This window comes from Vidua chalybeata, chromosome 6 (assembly GCF_026979565.1).
Source record: "Vidua chalybeata isolate OUT-0048 chromosome 6, bVidCha1 merged haplotype, whole genome shotgun sequence".
Taxonomy (NCBI): domain Eukaryota; kingdom Metazoa; phylum Chordata; class Aves; order Passeriformes; family Viduidae; genus Vidua; species Vidua chalybeata.
In genome coordinates this window covers 38,827,552-38,848,741 of record NC_071535.1, presented here as the reverse complement: position 1 = coordinate 38,848,741, position 21,190 = coordinate 38,827,552, and the positions used below count along the sequence as shown (strand labels likewise).

The following is a 21,190-nucleotide window of genomic DNA, read 5'->3' as shown; positions in this document are numbered from 1 at the left end:
CCAGTGAAAGAGTTCATGTGAACTAACACATTTCTGAGAACAAGAATAGAGTACGAGAAAGTACCAGCCTCTTGCTGTGTTGTTGAAGAATGTGTTGGTATGGTCCCTTGGGTCTTCTTTTAAGAAAGATTTGACATCTTCAGGTCAGGAGGGTGATCTTCTGATGACTCCAAGTAGAACTGCAAATAATATGTCCAATTACTGCCCAAAGAAATTTTTCACTCTAGACAGAAGTCAAACCACATAGATGTTTTTTAGCTTTTCAAAAGGCCATGCAAAGTCACAGGCTGCAGGCATGTGTTGATACTAGGAAGAGGACATGGAAACAGAAGCTTTGTTTGACTGAAATGGGAAATCCCTCCTTTTAGTAGAGTGGAGCAAAATTGTCTGGTTGAGACCTAGTAGTTTATATATTCTGTGCATTGGCAGATTCTGTCAGATATCTTTAGGAAAACAGATCATATCCAAAACCCATGTTGGTAAACACTGCTTATGTAGGGTGCTGTAAAAAAGAGCTGTATTCAACATCACTGGAAAGTGCAGCACAACCTTGGGGGTGCAGATGACATGAATATTTGCACAGATGTGCACATTTGAGTATGGATGCAGAAATATGCAGGAATAGTATGTTGTAAAAGTTAGTTATATTGCTGTCTTGACCAATTCAGCTGTGTCTGCTTGAAGTCTCATAAGACAGAGCTTAGAGGAAACTAAAAATTCATTAGAATCCTTCATAAGATACTGTGTTAATATCTCATGTGATGGTTAAACATGGGAGCAATGTGTTTTAGCAAACTGGTGTGAAGAAAAGGCAAATGACATCTCTTCAGGATGTTTTTACTTAATGGGATGTGAAAATGAGAGCCAAGACATTTTGTTTAATATGAGGTCCAGTATTTGGAGAGCAGAGCTCTTACAATTCATATAAGGCCTTGAGCCTGTTTGTCCCACAGTAACTACTGTTAGTTTTGGTGCAGTTTGGTACATAGTTTTAACTAGATTTAAGAAATTATGGCAAACATGGTTCTGCATCTGAGATTATTTATGTGCAGTCATCTTGCCCAAGTCATTTAGTTGGAAGGGAGCCAAAGTGAATTCTTACCAATTTGTATTTAACTGGGCATGGGATGAGAAGAAATAGCTGTTTGCTATTTTTATGAATTTTTTTTCAGTACTTCTTCCTACCATCTTCCTTGAATTAAATTTGAACCAACTCTTTCCTCTTGTATTTATTGCTTCCAGACATGTAGGCAGCTGGATGTCAGCCTCTTTTCACCTAGATGAGGATGCATGTAGCTCTGTCATCAACATATTGTTGACATTTGATCATGTATGCCATTCTACTGAGGCTCGGCAGACGGAGAACAGAGCGGAATGGCAGCTGTGCACAAATCCTTTGCTCTTGTCGTTGGATTTGTAACATATTGTAGATGTTGCCGTTACAGTCTCAGCATGACATTTAATGAGGAATTCACAGATATTGGTTTTGGTTTGCAGTCTGAGTTAAGGGCAAAAATGAAAAAGGTTGCCGTTCCTTTTGCCAGAGAAATGACCGTTTTTTGATGCAGCCTTGAGAGCTGTTGGTGGTTTTTGGAAGAGAGAGTAGCAGTGGGATGCAGTCCTGTTCACACAGTTCAGTTTGTTTGTGCATCTGCACTGAATATACATACACGTGTATCTGTCTTCTGTCACTCCAATCCCTTTGGCATTCCTGTTTCTGTCCTTTCATCTTTTCCAACCATCTGCATGTGCAAATGAAAGGATAATTGTTTTGTTCAACAATTTCTTGCTTATTCAACCCTAGGTTTCAGATCCCAGTTTGGACCAGTCCCCTAAGGGGGTTTTTGGAGCTATTACTCTGGTTTTACAGCCTTTGAAAGACAGATAGTAAAATAATGAGCCACTTCACTGCAAGTGTGTTATTTTCCTGAGTGAGAGCTTTGTTACCTAAGATGATCCATTTCTTCTTAAGACCTTGTTCCCATTAGTTAATTTTAAATGTAGTAGTTGCATGACAGGCTTGTGAAATAAAGTACCAAGATGATAATGCGAAGAACTCACCTAAAGAAAGAAAGGATTAGGTGTGCTTTAATGAGACTTCTCTGAATTTGAAATATCAGCAATAAATTATGTAAGGAAGAACCAACAATCTTTTATGTTTGCAGAAAGTTCTGCAGTCCATCCAACAGGATTTTCTGGTGCTGGCCTGTTTTAGGAATTGGATCAACTATCCATAGTTAAGGTTTCAGTTGTTGAAAATTAAGAGTTCTCATTTAATTTGCTGTGGCTCAGAAAGCAAAGCTAGGATTTTCTGCATGGACAACAGGTGCAGAAAAAGCCAGAAAGAGGTTTGTTATATTGGTAAAGACTGAAGAAAAATTTTATATATAATCCTATTGCATCTGAGGAAGATAAATGGAGTTGAAAGAAATTTTATTTGTGCTGAGCACTGCACGATAAAATCCATTTGAGGATAGGACTGACAAATCCAAAAAGATAAGTGCATTATTTTCCACTTCTTCCATTTTAACGGAGAAGGTCTATTGGGAAGATGTGTATGTTGTTAGCAGGAATCAGCTGTGGGGGAGGGGTTGAGCAGCATAGACCAACCTGCCTGATAGGGAGAGACTGGGAGCAAGAAAGCAAATCTTTCCCCCCATCTCATCATGGAAAATAGGTGCCTTTTTCTTTGTATCTGCATATAGGCACAGAGACTTCTTCCAAACAAAGGGGAGACTTGCTATGTTTCAAAATGCTGGTATACATTGTCTTAAGAATAAATATATTGAGCAATCAGTCAGTTATCCCAAGGAGTGTTTGTTTTGCTTTGCTTTGCTCTGCTTTAGACAAGCTAGGCTTGAATTTTGCTGTAGAGGGTTCTGGAGTTTGTGACAGTGCAAGACTTAAACCTGAATTTCATCATATTTTGTGAAATTCATTAATAGGCAGCAAAGTAAAAAATGTAATGTAAGCAAAAATAACGTGCTGTTTATTAAGGAGATCAGGTTAGAATGTCTTTTTCTTATTATACTTCTGGTCCTTCAAAAAACATGAACAAATTGAATGCATAATACAAGTCAATGATGCAGGCTTGCTGGCCAAGGACGTGGTGTATTCAGTGGAGCGGTAGATGCTTTATAGAAACTTACCTGATACCTTGGTGTCACAGGTACGCTAGTTAACATGTTGGCATTATAAAAATGTCAGGTAAGATATTTCAGCAGTAACACAGTGTTAGGAGGAGGCAAAGAAAAAAAGATAATTAATTGATTTAAATGCTCTCTTGACAAAGTTCTTGCAATCAAAAAAAAATGAAGTCAAACTTGCTCTGCTTATGCCTTCATGCTGTCAATGCATCTTATCTGCTGCTCTGGCAAATACAATTGGAGTTCATAATTTTCTGCATTTGTTTTAATGCTCTTTGAGTAGTTTAAGACTGTATGTAGGCCTTGCTTGGAGATGTACTTTCAGTGAACTTAATAGAGTGTTGTGGATTGGCTGTGATTTTAGGGCTACATCGGTAGTATAACCTGTACTCATATGAAAAGCATTTTGTTTACCAATACAAACTTCGCATCTATGGAGGTGAGAATTGGCTGCCATTACAGTTATATTCATCCAGCAGAGATAAATGGTCTTTTCTGAAGCTCTTCCTCAGCAACCCAGGAAACGGTGTATTTTACCAGTCCTCCAAGAGTTTTCTTTAGCATTTAACACACCAGATATTTCTTTCCCTGTGTGTTTTCATTGTCTCTCAGCCTTTGGTGACAGTGTTAATTCAGTTGAAAATTAATAATTATGTTTTAGGCTTTTTTTGTGATTTGAAAACCTACCTTATCTGCTTCAGGGATGGCAGGATTTCCCCATGTAAAGGAGACAACAGCTGCACCCCCACCCCCCCAGCAGTCCTATCTAGGCTGATCTAATAGCCAGCTTACTGCTTAGCCTAAGCAAAGGTAATGGCTTGAAATTTATTGGCATCTCAAAGGCAGATCTAGTCGAGAGCAGAAGTGTCTCTATTGAATTAAAAAAATATAAAAAACAAGAGTTCCTGCTGAGTTTTCCTACCTGCTTGTGCCAAAACTTTCTCTTTTCCAGCTTCAAAACATGTTTGTTCTTTCTTGAGTGCCAGAGAGAAGAAAGGTCTCACTCTGCCAAACAAGTAGTGTTCAGCACTCCCCTGCTTTTCATTGCTCTCCTTAGAGGTGGGAAGGCCTTGACCAAAGAGGTGGCTGTGCAGATGATGCCATGCTTCTGCTTTGGCCAGGCACAGCGCTGCTTGGATCAGGCGAGTGCAGCACCGTGGCCAACTGGCAACAGGAATACAGACTTGGGGCAGCCTGCTGCTGCTTTGTTGACTGACAGAATCCTAGTGATTGCTCTGTCCAGCATTTTAGTGTTGCCACATCCCAGAAATGGGGGGGAAAGGTGGAATTTGAAGGGTGTTATTAAAAAGCAGCAGCTTCCCTAGTACAGACTGGGAGGGGAAGACAGAAGGACTAGCTCAATAATGAGGATGTAGCAGAGACTTCTAGCAAAAAGTTTTCTTACCTCTCCAGGGCACGTATAAATTAGCTGTCTAACTCTATACTTATGTATTGTACCCTGGGCCTGTCAGCTTGACACTGAGGAAGAGATCATTGAGAAAGATTCCTTGAGGCTGTTGATTGTCATGCAGCCTCTCCTGGCACTCTGCCATAAGTAAATACCGAAGCTAGTGGCTGTGACAGTACTGATGTGACAGCAGTGACAAGTTGGAGGGGAAGCAGCAACAGTGGGCTTGAGGTGGCCTTTGCACTCCAAATGCAGCTTATTCTTTGAACAATTTGAGGGCCTGTTTTTTCCTTATCTTCAAGCCTTATAGCCCTGCTTTCTTTGAGCCGTCTTTTCCTGTGGCTATGAAGCAATGAAAGCAGCTTTAGAGAGTTCAGTGCATGATGTACATGCCCACTTCTGTTGAGTGAGGATGGAAAAGGCGCACCAAAGAGATAAGTCTTTGCTTCTAGTACAGTTTTTGGAAATAGAAAAGTGCAGACAAAAATTGCTCAACCAAATCCTCCACACTTCATGACTACAGGGATGTAAAATGGAAGCAATCAACTTGTTTCTTTAGTGAGTATTGCTTTCCCTTGGTACGAATTGCCTTTTGTGTGGAAGTTTAGCTACCGAGACAGTTTTGGTTTTTCTAGAGGAAGACTTTTTACCTTTCTGACATCCCCTGAACTTAAGGAGAAAAGGATTCCTTGAAATGACAGAGGACTGCTGGAATCCCTGGTGGAGTGTGGAGAGATCACCAGAGACAGAGTTTTCTACAAACATAACTACAGGTCAAGCAACTGCTCTGTGTATGGGGTCCTAAAGGGAAGGAGTAGGACCTGCCATGTGTACTGAAATGATATTTATATGTCAGTGTTGTTGCAATAAGAGAACAGCTTGCTATATTTGTGTTACCTGTTAGGGCTTGAGCTTCCATAGGTATGTTCTGAAGCTCACACTCCTCAGACTTCACAGTGTTTGTAGTTGGAGAAACATGCCATTCAAAACTATTTCAGAAAAGCATCTGGACATAGAGGAAGCTGCCAAGTTTGTAAAATACTGAATTGCCATGTCTAATGGTGTGACCATGTATTATTGAATTGGTAGTATAGTGATGCTAAGAGCAAGTTTGACATTGGTTATGGGGAAGAGCATGGAAGTTTTCTGTGACTGCTGATGGTGATTATGGGCTGATAACATGTGGTGCAATATGGTATCTCGTAACTGAAAGTGCCACACTATTAAAAATAAGCTCTGTGGAAACTCTGAGAGTATGATGGGCACCTTTAAAGATATTGATCACTGCACTTTTACAACAGCGTTTCTAAACTGATTCCTAAACCCTTGGCCATCAACATGGCTGTTACACATGGCCTGCAATTAATCTGGGGACCAGCCCTAATGGAAAGAAACTCTTGAATTATCAACTTTATGCATTTGTATTGTTAGTTTTAAGAGTTTGAGGGTTGGTAGTAATCATTTGACCTAGAAGCTGGAGAGTTGTATTTATGTAGGATTCCTTTGTAACCTGAGTATTTTTCCTAGAAGTTCAGAATTATAAAACCTGAACAATCCACAGCAAAGAGGTGTAGTCAGCCTGTGGTCTGTTTTCAGGCTGCCTACTTTGGTTGAAATATCTCAGTAACTTTTTATAAGATTTAGTAATCAAAACAAGAAGACCAAAAAAAAAATTTCAAAAGGAATTAGCTGTGATCTATGGCAAATAAGGCTTCCTGGCAGAGTTCTGACCTTCTTTGAAGAGAAGGACCTGCTGATGTTAAAGAAACTTGAATTTTTTTTTTCCGCTCTGTGTATAGAGTAGGGGGTCTTGCTAATGGATGCAATTGCAACAGACAGTCTGTATGACTGCATCAGATTGATTAGCTGGGTCCTGGTTACTGCTGCGAGTGGTGATTATGCCAGTACAGCTGCTTTCTCTTTTTATGTACTAATTACCACACGCACGGATGTCATCACCCTTAACACTGCATGGAGTTGTCCCATTAGCGTGGGAGTGGGAAGCAGCAGGGGAGGGGAGCTCTTCAGTGTGACAAGCTGTTTAGAATTGAATGGAGTGGAATGATGAAGCAACTATTCTGATGCAGAATTTTAAAGCTGTCTTGTCTTTGAGATTCAGCCTTCAGCCAGCACTTGCAGGTTGTCAAAACCAGACTCATGTCCTTGGAGGAGCATTTTCCATGGGGTGCTGTTTACTGCAGAGCAGTCAAAGCAGTAAAACTCAGCTGTAGCCAGCAAGTCTCTGCCTTGGTGTGGAGCGTTATGGAGCGTGTGGGAGAACAGCTGTGCAAGCTGACCTGTAAGCTGGGAGAGCTTGCTGCTAGTCCAGGAAGGCGGTGGCTCCCTGAGATGTGACAAAGCCATCCTCAGTAGAAGAGAAACTGACTGCTTCTGACTTGCCAAAGAAGGATATGATGGAAGAACCTTGCAGTCTTGAGAGATTTAGAATGCTTATTTTATGAATTTATGCTCCTGGTTCCGGCAGACCCTTCCCTTTCCCCTCCTTCCTTCTCCTCCTCCTCCAAATCCAATCTTCCCATCTGAGAGTGCACCCTAATCTCCATGGTAATAGGTGTTAACCATCATACAGCTGATCCCCCCCACTTCTATTTCTCCCCTTGCCCTTCCCTCCCTGCTGCCCCAGCAAGCAAGGTAGGGCAGAGGAATGGGACTGACATGACAGAGATGGGTAAGACATAGCTAAACCCCTAAAAACCTGTTCCTTCTGCCCAAATGCTGAGCTTCTCTGAATACACTAACTGCTGAGTGATAGCCAAGGCAAAGAGTGGCCAGCTTCTGCCATACAGGGAAATTCTTTTTTCTCTCAGAGGAGCAGTTAAATTTGTTGCTGGTGATGGGAAATAATGTAGCTATATTGTTTTGCTCTGACTTACTTTGTGTGCATATAGGATGGTCAGAATGAAGGTTCTGGGTACTAGCTATTGGAGGGCACATAGTTAAGTAATCCCTGACTCGTGCTTCTCAAATTAAATTGTCCAACAGACAAGATATGCAGTGGGCAACAGAGCTATGGAGTAAAATGGCCCCAGTTTGTTATGATAGCTGATAAGTACCATCCTAATGGCTTCTAATTATTTACTGCAAGTCACCTCAGCAGTGCAGTAGTGGTTGATGTGCATTCCCATCAACATTCATCCTGTTGTTCCAGCATAACATCATTCCCTTCCCTGCTCACTGGTTCACCATCATCCCCTTTTCTGTGGAGTCTGGAGGAAAGGTTTTGTGATGGTTGGATGCTTGCCCACTAGAAAATCTAATGAAAACCTGTCTTTCACCTTGGATTTATCCCATTGAAAATTCAGATTCAAAGTCTGCTAGTTGCAGTGATGACAGTGCACTAGCTAAATTTCTGCAGAAATTCTCTTAATGATTTGGTCTTGGTCTTGTAAATGCAGTCTTCAGTCCTACCCTTCCGAAGTCCTGATACTTTAATGGCCCAGTACACTGAAGCATCTTGTCCCTCTCTATTCTAGGTAGCCAAACTGATTCATTATTGCTTTTTCTATTTCCCATGCCTTTGTTTTTATGATTTCTATGTGTCATATTTTTGGGCTAAATGGATTGTTCTCAGTATACCCAGTTCTGGTTGCTGGATGCTTCCCAGCTGTATGCCAGTCAGCCTATTAAAGATTTTAGGGCACATGTATGTGCATTTCTAGCAGCTGCTTACTCTCACTGCTGATTAAGTGATTGTTTGCAATCCTGTAAAGTGACATATCTCTGTGGCCATCTGTGCTGCTGCAGGGAAATTTGTTTGAGCCTCCTTGGCTCTCCTGCCTTGTATTGTCCTGTCAAGTAATCTTCTGTTATTGTTCCAGAGAGTTTTCAACGTTTTGTACCCAATGCCTGCCGACCAGAGGAGACATGTCAGCATAAACTCTGCTCGCTGGCTGCCTGAGCCAGGCCTGGGATTGGCATATGGCACCAACAAAGGGGACCTGGTGATTTGCCGACCAGAGTAAGTGCTTGCTTTACATGCAGACACTACACACAGCTATAACCCCTTTAGCCATTCTGTTCTCAGGGTAGTGGGGATAACATGGCTTTTCTTCTGCTTGAGGGATCCAAAAACCCCAATACCTAATACTTCTTTTGGATTGCCACAGTGTTTACCTGAGTCTCTTACAATCAGTATTTGTTTTGCTGATGGTAAACTTTGGAGAGTGTTTGAAGTGCATCTCATTTGTTCATGTTATTTCCCATGTCCTACTAGGATTTCTGGATCCTTTATTTCTTATATGACTAGTGCAGTGTCTTTCAGCCTCTGTGGATTTATAGATTTCTAAAGGTTTACAGTGACAGGAAATTTGCGTTAGTAATGTGCTTGCTTTCCTCAGCTTTTAAGGACGTCTTGAAGACCCATCAACTAGGTTAAAAGTTGCTGACCTAGAATTATCAAATACTTTTTACAGTATTCAATCAACCAAGAGATTCTATGAACTGCAAAGATTTTTGTCATTATTATAAGCAAGCCAGTGAATTACTTTGGTGTCCTCACTTAAAGTCCAGTGGTGTGACATGTACATTTCAGTTCTCTTTAATTTGTACAGAGCCGTGAAAGGTGTAACCGCCCCTTTGTAAGCTTACAATTCAACACAAGTTAGTTTAGTTGTGGTCTGACACAGATGATTACAGTGACACATATTGCTTTCAGTGTTCTTGGGGAGTGTCTGCATCCTACTTTGTTGAAACTCTTCTTTCCATTGTGTTGTCCAAGTTTTCTTTTGGAACCACATTTCTTTTATGCTGCAGGGACACTTCAGGAGTTTCTCTGCTTCAGTTATTTCCTGGTAGTAAACTACCTTAGTATTCTTTTGGGTTGTGCTTCACATGTTGAAGTTCCTTGGAACTTAAAAGCTGGCAGCTAGAAACTTACAGCGCTGCTGGTGATCATACCACATGTATGTGGACTCCCTTTGTTGTGCCATGACATCAAGCATGTGGTGCTTGAGGAGAGTTGTATTGTCAGTTTAGAATCACTAGGTGAAGTCAAAATAAATATATACAATTGTAACAGTGACTAATTCAGCACAGCCTTCTGGTGAAGTCTGTGGTTGGAATTCAGATTGGACCAGTTTTGGTAGTACAGAATGGCAGTGCTTTTCAAACAGCCCTCTTGTTCTCTTGAACATAATCTTTCATCAAGACCTTATTTATACATTAAGTTCTATAAGTTACTGTTATGGAATAAGCTCTAATCACTCTCTTTCAGCCTAAGTGGCTTTATTTAAGAACAGTTGCTGTATTTTCTAAGCAGAATTAGTCAAGAATAATGGCTCTTTTCTTGAACTTGACAATACTTTAAGTTATTTTCAGTATAGAAAAATGGTTAAGATTTAATTTGCTGATTATGGTGCGTGAGATGAACTTGGATGAGAACCCAGAGAAATGAAGTGTCTGTGAGGGTGGATTCTTTGATTGAATGCTGCAGAGTCAAGCTTGATCTGGCTGTCCTGGCTTCACACACTCCACATTACATTTCCATTCCAGTGCTTGCAGTACCCCAAAGCTGAGTGGCATGTCTCTTCTTGGCACCTCACTAATTAAAGAGTCAATATGAACACTTTTATGGTATGTTATGGAAGCACAGTGAGCCCTTCTGCAACATCTGTGTACAACCTTCTTAGCTCACCATATTAATTATGCACTATTCCAACAAAAATAGGTGTTTTTGTATGTGAACATGAAACAAAGTGGCTGAATTAGGTGGGAGATTTATTGGGGGGGTTGACAAAAATGTTTCAGCTGGTTTCCTGCTGGTGCATTGGAGTGATTGATGCTTCTAGTGATAATTGTAAACATCACATGGACTGGTGGGTTCTTTTGGAGCAGGGCACCTGATGTGTTCTGCTCTGAACTGCACCATTTTATAGACCAACAACAGTTAAGAGTGACTTGTAAACCTCAGCATGAAGGTGTAGATACTCACTGAGCTGTATAATTTGCATTGAGGCACTAACATAAGAACACAAAGGTGAGTGAGGCTTTATCAGAGTAGAAGTGGCTTACAGCTGTGGTGCCTGTTCCAGATCTACTTGACAGATCCTTAGAGAAAGAAAAAATCCTGGCATGTTGATGCCATCTCACTAGTTCCTGGCTTAATAAACTTGGTTTGAAATTGGTATGTGTATTGGCTTTAACTTGAGAAGTGAGGGAGAAAATGAAAAATATTTGTGTGGTTTCCATACACAGTAATACAGTGGAAGACAAATACTAAATGCAGGATTCAGCAATTGATGGAGTCCTATCAATTGGAGGATAGTCAAGCAAAGAGCAGGAAAACACTGTTCTACTGAAATCCTCCCACTGTTCTAGTTTGGCAAAGAAAACTGTGGTCAGTAGCAAACAACAGAGATTATTATAATTCCCTGGGTCTTAATTCCCATATGCAATTGAGGCATTTGAAACCAAGTACTACAGGAATCATATCAACAGATTGGAATAGCAGCTGTTCCTCAAGTAGAGGATTTATATGAGTAGACTGGAAGTACAAGCTGACCAAAAAAAAAAAAAAGGAAAAAAAAAAAAGCCTAACTTGAAGCTCCATGGACTTGTGATGGGATGCTATGCAAGTAGCCTTCCCAGTGTTCAAAAGAAACACTGGATAAAAAAATGGAAATGACAAGGTCATATTATCTTGGCAGTCCATAATTGTATCTCAGTATACAAATTTATAGGGTATATTTTGAAGGTAAGTAAAATAAAAACCATGGAAAGTGGGATCAAATGCATTGTGATTTGCCTGAAGTACAGTAGGTTGTGTACTGGTCCCTGAGAATTTTATGGTTTTATTTCTACTCAAAGGGTCAGCCAAGGATTTGCTCTAAGTCTAACATATCTGTGGTTTAGTAAGACAGTTCGTATATTGGAACTACAATAAATCTGGTTAAATTCTAAAGAATTACAACAAGATCAGGTAAAGAATGGGTGAAGTCCTGGCTAAAGGAAAGAATACAACATTATTGACACCTGGACTCTGTCAAAAAATAGGTCATTTGGCTTCTTTAAAAAAGCAGTTCTGGAACTGGTTGATTAATACTATTTATACTAATGGCTGGTAAGGGTGCACTGAACAAATTTGCCGAGGATGTGACATTAGCTTTGTCATTGCAGAGAAAAATCAAAGTATTGCAAAGCAACTAGATTGCTGAGAAAGTGACTGGAGCTATAGAAATGAGAACTTAACAGTACAAAGTGCACTTACTGACTAATTACACCGAGTTCAGTAGATAAAATGACAGAGGAGGAGAAAGACCTGAGGTTTTGGTTGATTGTAGGTGATTAAGCCATCAATACATGAGGCTGTAAGAAAAAATTTTGTTCTAGGATGAGATACAAGATGCTTAACAGCAGAGGTGGCAAAATATTAATATGGGTGTAGAATAAGCTAGATATATAAGCTGGAATAGTTTAAAATTTGCCTTTTAACTTGCACTGTAGCATAGAGCACTTGATAGTGGGATCAGGGGAACATTTTATCTAAGAAGATCTGTAGTGTGGAGTCTTTATCAGGACTAGAAAGGAAAGATAAGGAGGGGATTATATAGCCTTCCATAAATATCTAAGAAGTAAGAACTATTTAAATGTATATCACAGAATGGTTAAGGTTGAAAGGGACCATTGGAAGTCATCTAGTCCAACCTCTGGTCAAGGAGCATCCCTCAGAGCACGTAACACAGGATAGTGACCATATGGCTTTTTAATATCTCCAGGGAAGGAGACAGTGAAATCTCACTGAGCAACTTGTTCCAGTGCTCAGTCACCTGGACAGTAAAGAAGTCCTTCCTCTTGTTTTGGTAGAACTGTGTTCCAGTTTCTGCCCATTGCTTCTTGGCCTGTTGGTCAGCATTGTCAAGAAGAGCCTGGCTCCATTCTCTTGACACCCTCTCTTCAGTCCCCTAGTCATCCGTGTAGCCCTCCACTGGACCTGCTCCAGGAGCTCCATGTCTGTCTCGTCCTGAGAAGTCTAGAGCTGGACACAGTGCTCCTGAGATGGCCTCACCAGGGCTGGGTAAAGGGGCAGGGTCACCTCCCTTGCCCTGTCCAAGAGCTGTTAAAGCTCTTCCTAGTACAACCCAGGATTCCATTGGCCTTCTTGGCCACAAGGGCACTTCTGGCTCATGGACAGGTTGTTGGTCTATAAAATGGTGCAGTTGAGAACAGAACTGAATTTGTGCTCAGTCCTAAAGTGTGGTATTGAAAGGCTCTCAGGCTGCCGTGTTTTCAAGGGCGGGCACCACTGAGCTAAATCAAGACACTACATTGATAACAGTGATATTCAGTGGAAGAGCCTTGTCAGATATAAACAGGAATCCCTTTAGGCATACCACATGAGGTAGTGTGCTCCATTTAGTGAACTACTATGTACTACTCAACTGTGGCCTGGAGGTCTGTCACAGGAAGTGATACAGCAGTGTGAATTCCCCCCACTCCTCTGCTGTCCTGCTGCACTCTGACTTTTCTGCATGGCTGCTAGTGCTTTTTTAGCCTCCCCAAGGATGTTTTTCCCTTGCTACATTTTACCTGACATCCTTTGTAACTGTCATCAGTAATAATCTTCAGTAAAGTTTTGTGCATCTTTCTTGACTCTGCATACTTCAAGGTTTGATTCAGATTCTGAATCTTTGGGTTTGCATCATAGAATTAAATCCTCGGTGTCTCTCTTGTATGGTAGAAACACCTCTGAATTAAACACCTACTGAATTAAAAAGGAATTTGATTCTTAATGCTCACAGTCTTTCCTATCCCAACAAGAGCTTTCCCCTTCAGAAATGTCCCTGGTGGGGTATCTCAAACATGAACTGCCTTGCAAAACAGAAACAGGAGACCAAAAGTGGAGAGGAGCAGACTGCTTGCTGCCCTTTGCTGTCTCTGCTTGTGGATGACCACCATGGGAGAACGGCAGGGGATCCAAATATCAATTGTTGTTTCATATTGAGTGTCCTCTCCCCTGTGCTCAGAAGCAGGTTCTGGAAGGGCTCAGTGCTCACGTGCTTTTGCAAATACAATTCCAGAAACTTCACTGTTCTGAGAAAACTTCAAGCTCTTGAAACACCTTGTCTAAGGTTGGCTTTTTAATGCAGGCATCCACAAGAGAGGAAGGATTTCTTCAGCAGTCAGAGCCTCTGGTAATGCAATTAATGTACCCCTGAAGATGCATCTGGTTCAGAGGCAGCATTCCATAGATTTCTCTCATTGGGAAGTAGGTGTGGAGAGTCTCAAACTGATTCAGTGCTATTTAGTGTGCATATTTTAATTCTTTGGGGTGAGATCTGTCTCTAACATGAAATTATTCCAGGAAAATTATCTTTATGATAAATTCCTATGCTTTGCAAGCGATCACTGCATTTATCTGTCTGTGCCAATCCTTTTTTTTTTTTTTTTTTTTTTTCTGAAAATAGCATATCCTCCCATCTAATGATGGGGATAATGTGTCTACATCTAGTTATCAGCATTGGTAAGGAGATGGTAATCTATGCAGCTGCCTGGCACACCATGTCTCCCTGCTGGCTGGCTCCATTCCTCAAGCTCTGTAGCCTCCAGCCATGGTGCCCCCAGCAGCATAAGCTACATTTTTTGCCTTTTAAGAATAGCTTCTGAAGGACGGAGTAAACAAGGAGACAGAAGGAGGAACTGTCTTTCTTCATGTGTAACCAAGGGATGTTAGCAACCCTGCATAGGAAATGTTCTCACAACTGTTAGCTGGGGTAGCTGGAGATACTATTTATGTCTGAGTCCTCCCAGCAAATGGCCTTTTGAAAGGCAGCATCTGCACGGGATCTTTAACAAGAAAATGAATGCGTGTCTTGGACTTCTGCTGCCTGTTAACCACAAGATACATTGAATTGTCTAAATGAGGACAAAAGATGTTTTTGATTGATTAAAGGACTGAAAAGGAGGAAAGATGGCCCATTTTGCACTGTAGATGCATCCTGCAAGTGTACATTTGGATTTTGTCATTCTTGCATTTAAGAAAAAAATTAAATTAATTATTTCCAAATTCTGCAGGGAAGCCTAGGTAACCTCAGTGCCAAGAGGCTTGGTCATTGCAGTTGCAGAAGTAAAGTGCTAATGTGGAGGCATGAAACAGTATTTCTATTCTGATACCATTTTTTATTCTTTTTTCCCTTTTTGTATGTGAATGGGATATCCAGGATGACTGACGGCATTAAGAGAAAGTTTGCCTCATAAAATTCCACTTAATATGTCTATTATTCCTAAAGATAAATTTTGAAAGCTGCTTTAAGTCTTCAGTTATTAGCAAGTTCATTTCCCTCACCCAGTTCTTCAAGATATACTGTAGGACTGACTACTTAGTGGCATTTCTTTTCCACCATGAGAAAGGGAACTTGGTACAGAGCTCTCTGTTAAGAAATCATAGCCTGGTATTTACCAGTTTGTGTTCTGCATCACTGATCATCTGCAGGTCCTAACTAGTTCTCAGTTTCAATAGCACATTTTGTAAGAGCACAGCCACATGCTGTAAAAACAGTTAGCAAATGCTTTACTTACATCTATTCAGATATACCTGCCACCTTTTCTTCCTGTACTTTTATCTAATTCTGTCTTCAAAACCAGTTAAATTTTATGCAAGCAATTATTTTACTATCTGCCTAGTGCATGTGGCTCACTCTTTCATTGTTTCAATATATCTTCTTTTTTCTATTTGTTTTATTACTCTCTTTAAGGATAAAAGTTACAATTAGAAGACAATAATAGCCAGTTTTAAGCATGGCTTTCTTTTTTAAGAGTGCTGCTAAGTTGACTTTTTTGCCCTTTTGTCATTTCCTCTTTTTTTTGGTAAGGTATTAAAAAACAGGTGCAAATGACTCAATAAAGTTAACTTTAAATAAAAATCTAAATGCATGCTACTAGCTGCTACATCTGGCATATTTCTTACTCCCTAATTACACAAGTACCCTTGGATATTTTAGAAGTGGAGACTTCAGAGAAGAGAGTTCAATATCTTGTCCACTTTGAAACATCATTGATTTTTGTCGTTAGCCTCACAAACGAATAGTCCTTTTTTCATTCTAATGCCATTTTCCTCATGTTTATTTTTAGAATGTCTTCCCTCTCTTGCAGCACAAGTTCTCCAGCTGTCTTATAAACTTTCTTTTCTACATGGATCTATACTAGACTTTCCTTGTTCACTTGTTTACTTCCTTGGCTTTCCAATAAGATTTTCTTTAATTTTCTGGTTTTTAATCCATATTATTTATGGAGTTTTATTTGGTGTCCTTTATGCCTTTTTTTTCAGCAGGACTCTGCTAATAAATGCAGGTAGCAAATAAAACAACCAATTTTTTTTTTTTTTAATTTTCTTGCCCTATTTTAAATCCATCTGCAAATGGTCGTAGCTTCATGTTTACAAAATGTTGAGTAGTTGGAGTAATGATTGCAATTTGGGGTTCTTGATGATTTTTTTTTTTTTTTTTTTTTTTTTTTTTTTTTTTTTTTTTTTTTTTGAGGGAGTTTTCCCTGTATGCTAAACAGAATACGTTTTAGTTCGATACTTTCAAAGCTGCTGAAGATTAAAAATATAAAACTTTGCTTGCCCTGTGGATCTCATTGAGACTTGAGCAAACCAAGATCTTGGTTCTGGAGCTTGGCAACTTTGTGTATGCACATTCCAATTCTATTAAAAATAAGCATTTGCTATGCTTGCTAATTTTAAGTATTTATTTTGACGTTGCTTTCTCCCATTCTAGATGTATTTTCCTGGTTTAGTTTGCTGGCACAATATCTACAAATCAAGCCTACTTCATCAATGTTAGTTTCTGCTAAAACAGTAATGAAAGTTCAAATATGACTTAAGAGTGACTGGCTCTCTTGTAGCAGTTTAAGATGTTTTAAGGCCTTAGAAGGCATAAACAATTTTTACTCCCCCAAGGACTCCTAACATCCTAAATTGTCTAAGCCACTGGAAGAGCTGATAGATCATAAACAGCCTAAGATATTCAGAGGGTTCAAAGCTTATTTGGGGTATAGTCTGCCTGTAATCATTTTAAGCAACTAACAGGTCTTTAGATTTTTAGGGGACTTAAACAAGTTGTCCATCTTTAGAGCTGCATGGATGATAATATCAAGCTGAACTGTGCTTGTTTGAAGACCTTTAAGCAGTGTGTTCTGGAATCTGTTATTTACCTTCCAGAGGTGTCCCTACCTAGTACTTGGTGTTGGAGCCAGATAGCAAAGGACACTGGGGCATACTGGCAAGATTTAGTGAGAAGAAAATCAGCGAAAATTCAGGAAATTATTTTTTGGTCTATTTCTGCCTTGTTTGTTCCAGGCTATTTGTCTTGGGTGCTGTGCTCTTTTTCTCATAACATGATACAAGTTACAACGTCCTGTGTTACACTGTGTGTAAACAATGTCATACTGTGTGTAAACACAGTGTGTTTACATGACGGTAGTGTAAAAAATATCTGAGAAAATTGCTTTTAAAAACTGTTCTGGTGTTTTGGCAGAAGAATGAAGGCTGTCTGAGAGGGATTTGCCTTGTCTTTATTTTCAACACAGGTTTGTCTTTCCTTAAGGAATGCAGCACTCTCAACCTCAGTATTTTTACTTGAATCCCAAGATAATCAAACATCCACACTTTCATACTAAACTGTTTTCTTTATGCTCTGTCACTGTATTGATGCTTAATTTCCATTTGTTACTCCTGTTGAATGTGTTGGAAGACTGATTCTTGGTTGAAGACTTCTCCCATGGAATATAAGACAAATTCCTTTTAATGCTTTCTGGTCGTGTGTCATCCATTTCAAATTATTTTATGAGTCTGCTTATCTTCTACATGCAATCTGTAGGTAGGTTGCAAATGCTGACTCCTGTAAGTCACTTAGTTTTTAGCTATAGTGGTCCTGTGGATCAGAAGAAACTATTCTGTTTGGGTTCTTCTTATTGTATTAATCTCTGTTTTCTTTCACTCCCTCTTCTTTCTCTCTGAAGTATCTACCAGCTTAGCTGGCTGATGACTCTCTTCCTTAGCTGAGATACCAAAATTTTGCTGAGGGAAGATGGCTGTTAGGGGTGTGCCTTCTGTCTAAATCTTATCCACTGGCCACAAGATCATGAACTGGATCACTGGACACTTAAATGTCCACTGGTAGACAGAACTAACTTGTATGTGTTTACATTGTTGAGACAGAAGAGCTGCTGAATTAGCTACTGGTGCCACCAGCTTTATAAGGCTGACCTCATACAAATGGTGTGAGTTTGAATACAGCATCTTCAAAAATCCCAACATTTAACCTAGCTGGCAGGACTGCACAATCAAATGAACAGAATTAGTTGTCTTGCAAAGTGTTCCAAGCTGAGTTGGCACCCTCCCTGAAGCAGGCACACAGCTACTAGCTGCAGCAAGCTACTTGCTACCCTGCTTCTGCAGCACCTTGGACAATTCAAGTAGGTATCAGGGTATGTTTCTGCATGGTTGCTGGTTTTCAGACAGGCAAAACTTGCAGGATTCTGGAAAATTAGTGGGTTGTATCAGTGTGAGGAGTAAAAATGAGTCTGCTCTTAGATTCATCATTCATCTCAATGTGATGGACAGGATGATGTCATACCTCATTTAAATAACTGTGGTTGTCAATCATAAACTGCAGATCTTGTGTTCCTTGAATTCCTATACTTGATCTTGTGCCCTTCTCCTGGCTAGTTACACATGAGCTAGCACCATGGAAGCTGCCACCTCTTCTTGGTCAAAGGGAGTTACTGCCCTGCAGAATTACTCCAGAAATCCCCTTTGCTGGTTCCATACAGTTTGCACGCCAGCCAGTTTTCACTTGGATTTGTCTCTGCACATGGTTCCTCGCCTGCACAGAAAGCTAAATATTTATGAAGTAAGGCGTTAGAAATTATTGTTTTCCCATCCAGGCAGCTGCTGGGAGTGCCAAACTTCGCCTTGTACTAACAATACCGTTGCCTAGCTAATCATGGGAGCTAGGGATGGGCTTGCTGTGCTGATCATCACCACACTGGCAGAAGAGATAATGAGCTGCTGATAAGGATGCATCTGGAATCTGGCCAGTATTGCATTGCATTGCACGAGATACTGTGTGCTGCTTCTTCCTTCCCAAACCAGGACAATAGATTCCTATTCCTTAGCATAGTGTCACCTTGTTCTCTTGTAATTCACTCTATTTCCTTTATACAGTCTGAATGGCTTAAGAATGACAAGTTTACACAAAGGGAAGAAAGCATGTCTTGGGAAATTCAAATCCTTTGTAAAGTAATCTGGTTTTGTATGCTTGCATTTAGTGATCTTGAATGGACAGTATATTTGAGAAATCAGCTTTAAGAAGTATTTCCTTTTGTGGAGGAAGCACACTTGGCAGCATGAAAATCAGATGCACTGCATGGCATCAGAAAGGCAGCTTCCTTTCTGTGTTGAGCTTGCCACAGTCCTCATTCTGGTAATGAGGTTGTGCTGATATTTTTGCACGGGATTGCAGGCAGCAATGTTTTAATCAAAATTTAATTCGGTACTATAGCAAACAAGTGGGCTGCTGTTGGGCCTTTCCATGTGGCAGGATTTGAAGGAGGAGAGCAGTGCATTTTCTCATTGGTACTGTCTTTAGATTTCACTTAAATCATCCCCTGATGATATAAGTGAAAAGGTAGTAAGTGCTATTTATGCCTTCCTGGACATGCATACACCACTTGCAAATTATGGGTTGTTTTGTCTTGCTGTCATCCTCCTGAGCTGTATTGTTGTGGTAGAGTTGGGGAAATTTCACCTTAATCCCTTCTTCTCTTCAACTACCAGTTCTGGATATTCCAGCTGGAGGGGGTTACCCAGATGTCTGAGTTTGTTTGTGTTAACCTGTGCTTTGTCAGTTTACCCTTCAGATACTGGTTAAGCAAATGCACCAAATTATATTTCAGCTCTCTTGTAATTTGTTAATAATGTTGTCATTAATTTGTAGTACTTGGTCCTAATTTCTTCCTGGAGACATAGCTGAGCTGTGTAGGTGATACCTCTGTGTAGAGGGAGAGGCTCGCTAAGTTGTTGACTCTTAGTACTTAACAGGCTCCACTCTGAATCCTTATTTGACTTTCAGCAAAGCTTGCAAGTCTGTGCCCTTCATCCTCTCCAAGCTCGTTAATAATGTGAGCTGGACACAAGCGTGAAGGAAAAGTCCATCTTAGAACAGATCCCTGCTGGGAAATCCAGTCTCTGAGCAGCTCTGCATATAACAAAGCTAATGGAAATTTCCAGGGAGGGCTTAGAGAGCTTAGTGACAGCCATAAAAGGGAAAAAAGTAAGAACTTGACTAAGTGGACTTCACTGTCCATGACTGACACAGTGCGGAGAATTGCAATTTTTCACCCTGAAGCCCTGGGCAACAAATGTCCTTTTTACTGCATCCACATCCAAGTGGCTCCATGCTACACAGAGCTTCTACCTTATGCCTTGAAAAATGTAAAGTGCTTCTAGCATTTCTATGTCTAGAGTTTGACGAAGCAAAAGTTAAATGCTTACATTACCTGAAAAATATTCATTTCTCCAGTGTAAGCTCTGCTTCTTTGGAATGAATCGTCAGGCCTTGATTTGCAGATCTCCTGGGAAACGTACTGTGAAAGGCTGCTCATTTACAAAATTCAAGCAGTATTTTGCAATGGGAGCTAAAAAGCCTTTAGGCTTTCTGAAAAGGGAGATTGTACTATTTTAAATAGGTGTGGCTAAACCAGAGCAAGTCGTAAGCTTAATTGAAAATCTGATTTAAACCAAGATAATTGTGGTTGTCACACACATCTTGTTGTGTACTGAAGTTGGTTTAAGGTGTGATTATGTGATCAAGTTTCTAATGCAAACATGGTGTTAAAACTGGCGTTTAACCCTCACAATAGCACTATTTCTTTGATGAAATTTTGATTCATTAAGAAGAGACATTATGATCTTCATATAAAAGGTATATACCGGTGCCCTCTGTTAAGCTCAGGTGCATGCGCTCCTCACTGTATCTTGATGCAGTCTGAAAATCTCTTCTATAGGCTCAATCATTCATCTAAAGGCTGGAAAACCTAATCAGGAGCAATCTTGATACTGTTCTTAGGGCTGTAAAGAGACTGATGTGGATTCCAGGTCAGAGATACACAGATGCATATAAAAGAGGACAGAGATTGTGCTGAGGGCCTTATGGCTTTTGCAAGAGGTAGAGCTGGGAAAGGGTAAGTTGTGTAGCTGGCCAAAGGAAGACACTACTGAAAGGTGGCAGCGAAGATGCTTGCTGCTGCAGGGAGTGCCACCTGTTTTTTCTGAGCCACTTCTGCCCAGCAGGGGCAAAAGAACATCCAAGGTATAAACCAAACTAAAAAGCCAGTTTCAAGTGGTGCTGAGAATGTTGAACTGCCATCATGGCCAAGTGTAGTGACCTTGGCCTAAGCGTGTTTATCGGTGTTCCCAGAGTCAGCAGCCAGAATAGTGGCACCATCTGCTACAGGTGGTTCTTCTAGGGAAGGAAGGCAAAGCCCTTGATTCTCTGTCAGTAAAGGAATAGCTAATAGGACCCTGGCAGTGAAGCTCAGCTGATAAATGGCAGTGTTTAAAATCAGTATGAAAAGTTGTGCATTAAATTGAATGCCTTTTGATTTAACCATGTGCAAA

The 21,190-nt window shown here is 40.3% G+C and overlaps 1 protein-coding gene across 1 annotated transcript in view; it reads left to right on the top strand.

Moving 5' to 3' along the window:
- Positions 1-21,190, top strand: part of AMBRA1 (autophagy and beclin 1 regulator 1) — a 126,282-nt gene that overhangs the window by 90,731 nt on the left and 14,361 nt on the right. Inside the window, exon 15 of the mRNA XM_053945599.1 lies at positions 8,394-8,533. Coding sequence (XP_053801574.1) covers positions 8,394-8,533 — 140 coding nt within the window. The remainder of the gene's footprint in view (positions 1-8,393; positions 8,534-21,190) is intronic.